Here is a 9,643-nt window from a genome sequence, read left to right on the forward strand (position 1 = left end):
AATCTTCGGTTCTGTTAATGTATGGACAACCGTTGGATTTGAAAATTTTATAGCGAGATCAACGGTTGATGATTTGACTGTTTTTTTTTAGTGAAAATTGAATGAAATATCTTGTAACTTTGTTGGGATATAAGAATAAATAAAGATATTTTTTCTTAAATATACATTTTTTTTTTAAATTTACTTTATTAAAGTTCTCATTTATTTTCTTTAAAAAATAAAATTTTTAAAATTCCACGTTTTTTTTTAGGAAAAACAACTCATTGTACAAACTAAACATTAATAAAAAAACAACTTGAAAATAACACAAAAAAACAGACAAGACCGTAAAAATATAAAAATTTCCTTAAAACTATAAAATTGAAAATAAAAAATATTTGACCGTAAAAACATAATTTTGTAGCAAAAATTACTATTTTATATAATTTTCCTTGAATAAAAAGTGATTTTGGTGGTCCATAAAAACAATTATATTGGTTGATTTTTTTGGGGGTGTTTAATTTTTATTATTTTCTGAATAATGGTGTTTGATATTCTTAGATATTTAAAGAGAAAAAAATAGTATCCATTAAAGAAAAGAAAAAGAAAGAAAAAAAAAGTGGTTGGAGTGGAGACAAGTCATGAATTCAAAAAGATTCTAATGTTCTTTATAAGAAAACCTATTGAAAATTAACATGGAGATGATGACAAGGGATTTGGAATATTAGATTTTTATTGAAAAAAAAATTGTGGTAATAATTGAATAAATATCATGGTTGTTATTGCATGTGTTGGTTTGATGGAATGATTTATTGAATGGAATAACAATTCTTGTAAAAGTTCATTCCAATGTTTGTGTTTACCCAAAAAAATATTTGCTTGCTGACATGACACGATCGCGGTGCACGTGGACAGCACGAGACTGTTTAGTGATGACAGTCTGGTCGACCAATGACCAGGATAGCAAGCTGCTCGATGGATTCAAGAAATATGTTGAACAATATGAAAGAAGATGTATTGACATATGCGACTAGGTCTGATCATAGTAACGAAACCAGAGTTCAAATACAGTTATAAGTCAAATATTTCTAAGATATTTGACCGTCTTCTTGTGTAACTATTATGATTTCTGTTATTATTCAAATATGCTTGTAACAAAGTTTAAACATGGCCCATCAACCCATATGTACAACTTTGAGCCTCTACATATGACTCATCAGATTCATTTAAAGGCACACAATAATTTGTAATCAAGGAAATTAAGTGATACACAACTTTTGTATTTTACTTTGGAGCTTATGAAATTCTGTGAACCCTAGTTTGCTGATAGCAGGTTTCAAAGTTTACATCAATAGAAATACTAAGTGGACATAAGTTATTACTAATTTTTTGGGCTGAACCACTATAAATATTTGTGTCGTTTAATTATTGCATTCAGTTTATAAATTTTTATCGTTTTAGTGACTCTGTGTCGTTGACTAAATCATTCGTCAACATTTTGGTAGTCAATAAATTCATAGTTTTGGATAGAACAATAATTTTCTTATTTATTGGAAACCTCATTCCAATTATCTATTATTGGGAATCTCTTTTCATTCCTAATGTAAATTAAAATTTTAAATATAATTACAATTTCACTTTTATTTTTATTTTTTTCAAGTAAATTATTTCTCTCAATACAATACTAATTTTAGTTTATTTTTATATCTAACCAAGTAAAATAATTTCAATTCCAAAATTTAAGCAAACAACACGATATTATTCTCATTAATTACTATTCTTGTATCATTCTATTATAGTATATATATGAGTTTTACTAAGCTAATAATACACCAATTATTTTAAAGATTTTTATGGACAAGAGAATTTATTTTTCACATTCAATTTGTTAGAAGACTAAGAAAGGGAAAAAAAGTTTTTTTTTTTTTACTTTAAATAGATATATTATTTCCTTTAATAAATATTTGAAATTGGGAGTTGGTGGAGTCAAACTTGAAACCTTTGTTGTTGTTGAGAACATATGTCATATACCACTTTCTCTTAATTATTTCAACATTTTTATGTTTATACAATTAGCTCTACTTATATATAATTCCATTTTTAAAATATATATTTTTTAATAAAATATCATAGGAGATATCATGAATAGAGAATATTAATATTGTATGCTTTATGAATAGTTTACAAGCTTTTTTTTTCTCTATTTCTCATCACATGTTACACATTTATATAAAAATATTTCCTAAGGCACTCTTAACCGGCATAGTTTTCTATTTTTTTCTCAATATTATTTAAATATTATATTTTTAAATATTTTTTATTTATTTCAAATATTTTTAAAACTATCAATAATATCTGTATATCTTTTAATATTTGTAATATCTACCCATATGTAATATCACATAATTATATTATAATTTAAATTTATCCAAAGTTATAAGATAGACTAAAATATCAATTAATCTAAAAAAAATTACAATTAAAACTTTTAACGTAAATAAGTTCATTTAATTGTTTTATCTGTACATGAACTTCATAATACATAATTATGTTGTGTTGAAGTAAAAAATTAATAAAATAATGTTTTGAATAATGAATAATAGACATTAGATATAATTTTGTGATGTACATGTATCTAAAAATATTTGTAAAAATGATTTATGATTTGTATGCCTATTTTGCTTAGTTTTAACTTCTTCTTTTTTTGAGTTTGGGGTAATATACCTCACTATTGGGAGTGCTCTAAACTCTTTGAATTTATTACAAGTAATCCAAATATGGACAAAATTGAAATTATACATAGCATAGATTTTAGGGAGAAAAATCACCTTTTTTTCACCGGTCATTACTTAATTGTGCTCATTAGTGATTACTCTTCTCATATACTTTTTGCTCATGAATTTACAAATTGGTTTAAACACTTCTTTTTTCCTATATGATTTTGGTTGAAATATACATATAAAGGACAATTTTTTTTATAGAGGTTTTACTTTAAGTCTTACCGGTGGGACTTTCAGTGTTTTCGACCTGTGAACAGTTTTCAGCGCGATTTTTTTTATAATTATGTATATTGTAGCTATTTAGAGCATCTTGCAAATTTTCAGAAAATTCCGAGTAGTTTACAGTACCGAAAATTAGGTTCAAACATGTTGTTTTCCACTCGCATAAAAAAAAATTAGTCACGCGTGCAACATGTTTGAACTTAGTTTTCGGTACTGTAAACTATTCTAAATTTTCTGAAAATTTACAGGATGCTCTTAATAGCTACAATATACACAGTCATACAAAAAATCGCGCCGAAAAATATTCACGGGTCGAGAACAATGAAAACTCCACCGGTAGGGCTTAAAGTGAAGCCCATGTAGGAGAATTCCCCATATATATATATATATGTGTGTGTTTATACAAAACTCAAATACCATTATATACCATGCACATAGTTATAGTTATTGTGATGTTTTGCAAACTAGGCTAATTTTAAATAGGATTTTGCCGTAGGATATATATGAAAAGAAATTGTTAGTTAAGTAAGAAATATTTCTTTTTTTTTAGGGGCAAGTGAGTATTATTTATGATAACACTATTTGCAATTTCAAGACGTGATGACATATCTTATAGAACAATAGAAAATAATTTATTTTCTTTGTTTGGTTGCAAATTATAATACCATTCTAATTGACAGATTTTTCTATGACTATTCCTTCTAAAAATTAGAAGAAAACTAATTATTGTATAATATTAAAAAAAATGTAATAATTTTTTTAATCAATTTTTTTTAGTTGTATCAAATCTTACTATATTCTCATTTCAAAATTCTTCTGTTTTTCTTCTATTATTCCCATAGTTCAAACCGGTTCAAGCATTGGATTATCCTATATAACAATATGGGCTTCAAGCATTAAATGCCAAGCCCAAGTAAGTAACAACATGGCCCTCAAGCATTAGATACCAAACCCAAATAACATGGGCTTCATGCATTAGTTAAATGGCTTATTTTATAAACTTAAAATTAGTTATTAAGATTCTTACATAAAATATTAATATTCGCTAAAAAATTATGTATTTACAGTCAAATATTTTTTCCTTCAATTTTATGGTGTAAATTTTTTTTTACATTTTTACGATTTTGTCTTTTTTTGTGTTGTTTCCACATTGCTTTTAGATTTTTTTGAGTTGATGTTTAGTTGTTGTGATATATATTATTTTTGTTGGTCCAATGAGTTGTTTTCAAGTTACTTTCAAGTTGTTTATTAGCTGTTTCTCTTAAAAATCCATATTTTCGTAATTATGAAACTTTGAAAATTGTATTTTTAAAAACTTGAGTGCGTATATTTTAAGAAAAAAAATAAGAATCGTAAAAAAGTAAAAAAAATATATGTATTTAAGAAAAAATCTTTTAGTTAAATGGCTTCATAATCATAGAAAATTTTAACAAATTATCATTTAGACATAAATTTTAGATGAAAATAAAGAAAACAAATGTTTAAAAAAATAATTTGAGGTGCCCCTAATTATTGCTAGAAAATATATAAAAATCCAATATATATGATGATAAATGAGTTTAGTTGCAACTCTTACATTACAAAATTCTCTTTGTAAATTGTTTGGTGTAATCAAGCAAGAGCTAATTAATTAGTTGGGCAACGACACTACTCTATTATAATTCTCCACATTAATTTATAATAATTATTATTATTAAATTGGATAATGATTAGAAAGGGCAAGAGGAATAATATGTCAATTACCACACAAATTAAATTAAATAAAAAACTCAAGTCCTAACCCTATAAGCTACTTGGGAATAATTAAGAACAGAATAATACAGCCCTCCAAAATATTCAATAATGATCTCCAACGTACTAGTCATATGGAGTTACTCATAAACCAAAATAATACCAAGTAGCAATAATCTTGGACCATGAAACTATATATATATATATATAAAAAATTAGTCACGCATGCAACATGTTTGAACTTAGTTTTCAGTATCGTAAATTATTCAGAATTTTCTGAAAATTTGCAGGATGCTCTAAATAGCTACAATATACACGGTCATAAAAAAAATCACGCCGAAAACTGCTCACGGGTCAAGAACACTGAGAGACCTATCGGTAAGACTTAAAGTGAAGCCTGAAGAGAATTCTCTTATTTATATATATATATATATATATATAGTGTGTATGTCATTCTAAAAAAAACAAAAAATAGGTAGCACTGTGTTATCGTTTATCGAGGGCATGTCCGAGGTGGGTGAGACCCAAAACAAATAAAGAAAAAAAATATTACTTTTCCAAAATTTGGAAGGTGATTAGGGTGGGGGCCAAAGCATGGGTCTGGTTCGCCTATACAGTTATACTCAAGCACGACCCTGCCATTTACACGGTGTTAACACTTTAAGATAACTAATAGCTATAAACATATCACCGACTATTCAGATGCGTAGAATGGATTTATTCGGCTTTTAGTTTCTTTTTTGCACCACTTAATTAGATGGACTTCATTATCATTATTTTCTCACCAATGCCAACTAGAAATTAGTAAATCCCCCATTTTACTTCTTTTTATTACATTTGAATATTCCATTTTCACAATAATTTTACTAATTAACTAATGCTTATATTTGTCTTTTTTTAAAGAAAATCATAGCAATGATGGAGCCAGAACCAAAACAAAACAAAACAAAGAGAGAACTAAAAGAATTTTTTAATAAAAATTATACTAATATATACATTTATATTTTTTTGTTTAATTATAGAAGAGGCCAATATGTATTTATACATATAATTATATTTTTTTCTTTCAAAAATACAATTTTTATAAAAAAAAAAGTTTGGCAGTTCACATGTGTAATAGAATACTAGCTAACTAGCTAGCTATTTATTAACACTACATCTCCCTTTTGGTTATAATAATAAGATTTTTTTCATCATTGACACGAACTTAATTATTATATTTTCACCAATATAACATTAAAAAAATGTTACGTATATCCAAACGTGCATATATTATTATTATTATTATTATTAATCCTTTGATTTAGAGATAATACACAATAAAGCAAACCGATACACATCACTAATTATATTCGGCTTGCTAATTAACACGTTCAAAATATCTCTAACTTTTTTTTCTCTCTCACTCTCTCAGCTAAATTATCCTAAAAAGCATACATATATATATATATATATAAATAAATAAATAATTAAGATGGAGAATAATATATAATCATCATAATCAGGAGTGAACAAAGGCACAAGAAAGTTCCATAAGCAAGTGTGCGGCTTCAGTAACATCCTGAGTAAACACCACTCCAGGCAAGGCCGCCACCGCCGACGAGTCATAATTGTGGCTGAGTCGTCGGCCATTAAAGGAGAAGTTTGTGAAGCAAAGCTTATGATATGAAGATGAGGAAGTAGTAGTAGTATTAGTATTAGTATTAGTATTAGTGTCCATGAGCATGAGCTTGGAGTACTTGGTGGTCTTGGGATTATTTGAAAGACTACGCCAGCATTTCTTCTCCTTATTATTACTACTGGTTTTGTTGTTATTGTAGGAAGAAGTAGAAGCGGTGGCCGTAGCGGTGGCAGTGGTGGCAGTTGCGGCGGCTGAGGCTGAGGCTGAGGCCGAGGCTGCTGCAGCCTCTGCCAGGGCTCGTCTAGCCTTTCTTTGTCGAATACCACAGGCGTTGCACAGTGACTGCATCCACATCCACATCCTTAATTGTTAATATATATTTATATATCATCATCATGTATAATTTTATATATATATACATATAATTTGGCTTTTAGTGTATACATGGTTTATACTTTTTTTTTTTAGAAATTCAACTTTGAGGATGAAAAAAATTTGAATGTAATAGCACATTCTCACGGAAAATGAGTGTACATTTATTCTAAATTATTAGTTAGTATATATAATTTTAGTAATGATTAAAGTTAGGAGTTTAACTAATTAAATTATTTTACAAAATATATGGTCTAAAAATAATTCATCAAAATAAAAAAAATACAAACTTATGTAGCTAGTCTCTCTCTAGATCAGTCATCTTTTCAAAAAATAAAAACATAAAAAATTTGTATATTGGATTTTAGTACTACTCCACATACACAATCTACATATATAGATCAGTCCGTGAAAGAAATGATAATAATAATATATATATATATATATATTAAATGATAATAATAACGGAAAATGAGTGTACATTTATTCTAAATTCTTTTCCTAGAAAGTTTAATGTAAAATTAATAATAATAAAAATTGAATTCTTTTCCTACAAATTTCAATTTAATAAAATTGTTAATGTTTTTCCAAATTTTTTTTAAAGAATTAATTAAACGTTTTTCAATCTTATAAACCTCGATAGAATAATTCATTTTAAAACCTTTGACCAATAACATATTTAGAATAATGTGCCCAATAAATTTACTAAATGAATATATATATATATATATTGGGCTAAAATCATGAATATTCTTTACTAAAAAAACTTAAAATAAAATTGTCAATATTTTTCCATCGTAACAAACCTATACATACAGCTAGGTAGCTAAAATCTTAAAAATGACAAATAGAAGAATATTAAAGATATATATTAATATATCATAAAATTAATTTCCTCAATAAATATAAGGGTAAATACTATTTTAGACCTTGTATTTTACAAAAGTTAACGATCAGATCATTTGTTTTATTAAATGACAATTCAGACTCAGTATTTTACAAAATGTAACAAAATAGTACATTCTACTCAATTTTAATAAAAAAAAATCAAAAATAATATTTCACTCTCACCTTTTTGACCACTTTTTTTTTTTCTCTGAACTCATCGCATCACTAACGACCCAAAAATTGATTTTATAATTGAAATTTTTTTTACCGAAATTAGATATAAGAGACTCTTTTGTTCAATTTTGCAAAACGCAGAGTCAAAATTGTCATTTAACCTAAGACATAAGCCGACCACAAATTTTTAAAAACACAAAATCCAAAATATTATTTACTCTAAATATATAAAAAATATATATATATATATAAATACCTTAGGACCTCGAGGACCGCTTCTCCAAAGTGGGGTAGTAGTGGTCTTACAATCCGAGCAAACCCTAATAATAGTACCACCATCACCAGCACCAGCACCAGCACCAGCAGAAGAAGAAGAAGAAGAAGTAGTACCATTGACAATTATGCTGTGATTATTATTATTATTAATCTTCATGTGATCATGATAATCATCTCCCTTGATCATCATCATCATCGTATTCTGATCACGATCATCTGATAATCTCTGGCCATGGCATGATAATAATAATACTTCACTTTTGTTATTATTTGATTCTTCTTCTTCTTCTTCATTCCATTTAGGGTTTTCCAGTACACCCTGTTCTTGATCATATCACACTAATTAATAATCTTATAATAAATTAATTAATTATAACAGTACTAAATATACCTTTTGATTCTATATACTAGTATACATATATATATATATATGATCATTCGAAAATTTATGAGATAAATTTACCTTTTGATTGAGTGGTTGGGCCTTTGGATCTTGGTATGGAGAAATAAAGAGCTTGAGATTTTGACTATGGTGATTATGATGAAGATGATGATGATCTTCTTCATGTCCAGTCATGGAGATCTAGAGAGAGAAACTGAAACAGAAGAGAGAGAAAGAGAAAGACAGATAGTCCAGCAAAGGAGGAGAATATGAGATAGGGTACAGAGAATGATTATATAATAACACAAAACCCTCATAAATGGACTAGTTTTAAAAATAAAAAAAAATAGATATTTATATATAAAATACTAGGACTGATGAAGAAAAAATTAGAAATGGATTCCTTAAAAAACGAATTGATTTTTTTTTTTATAAAAAAGAAAAGAAAAAAAAAAGAGGTTTTGTGAAAAGGGGTTCACGTGAGTTGATGTAGTCCAAAGAAAACAACTTAGGAAGAGACAAGTAAAAAGGAGGTGTAGAATACTACTACTCGAAACCTCTCTCTATCTCTATGTATATATATATATATACACATATAGATATACATAGTATACTTCTATTGTTTCTATTGTGCTTATCTTTTGTGGTTTTTGTGCTCTCGATGGTTTTTTTTTTTTTTTTTTTTTAATTATTAAGAAATTTCGAATAATTTATCATGTAAAAAATTATGTTAAAATATGTTATTTTCCACGTGTATAACAAAAATTAATCACGAGTGCAACAACATATTTGAATCTAATTTTTGATACCGTAAATTATTGGATATTCATAAAAATTTGTAATATTCTCTAAATAACTACAATAAATACAGTCATAAAAAAAAATCGCAGTGAAAACTATCCACGAGCCGGAGCCGGAAACACAAAAGGTATACACCAATGCATACCTTACCACAGGGAGATTTTATTTAGTGGCTTCAAAAAGAGCCTTATTGGTGGGATTTTTGTGTATTATTAATCCGTGAACAGTTTCTGCCACATTTTTTTTTATGACCATGTTTTTTTTGTTGGATGTGTGACTAATTTTTTTATGCGCGTGAAATATAACATATTTGAACCTAGTTTTCGGCACTGTAAATTATTTAGAATTTTATGAAAATTTGCAAGATATTCTAAATAACTATAAAATATACAGTCATTAAAAAAAATCGCGCCAAAA

General features: G+C 26.9%; 1 protein-coding gene across 1 annotated transcript; it reads right to left on the reverse strand.

Moving 5' to 3' along the window:
• Positions 1-5,966: 5,966 nt before the first annotated feature.
• On the reverse strand, positions 5,967-8,722 carry LOC133804364 (GATA transcription factor 21-like). Its single transcript, XM_062242529.1, has 3 exons — positions 8,507-8,722; positions 8,024-8,362; positions 5,967-6,675 (listed from the first exon to the last, which is right to left on the reverse strand). The coding sequence occupies exons 1-3, from the start codon at positions 8,618-8,620 to the stop codon at positions 6,214-6,216; spliced, it is 915 nt and encodes a 304-aa protein (XP_062098513.1). The 5' UTR covers positions 8,621-8,722; the 3' UTR covers positions 5,967-6,213.
• Between the last annotated feature and the right edge of the window lie 921 nt (positions 8,723-9,643).

This window comes from Humulus lupulus, chromosome X, assembly GCF_963169125.1.
Source record: "Humulus lupulus chromosome X, drHumLupu1.1, whole genome shotgun sequence".
Lineage (NCBI taxonomy): Eukaryota > Viridiplantae > Streptophyta > Magnoliopsida > Rosales > Cannabaceae > Humulus > Humulus lupulus.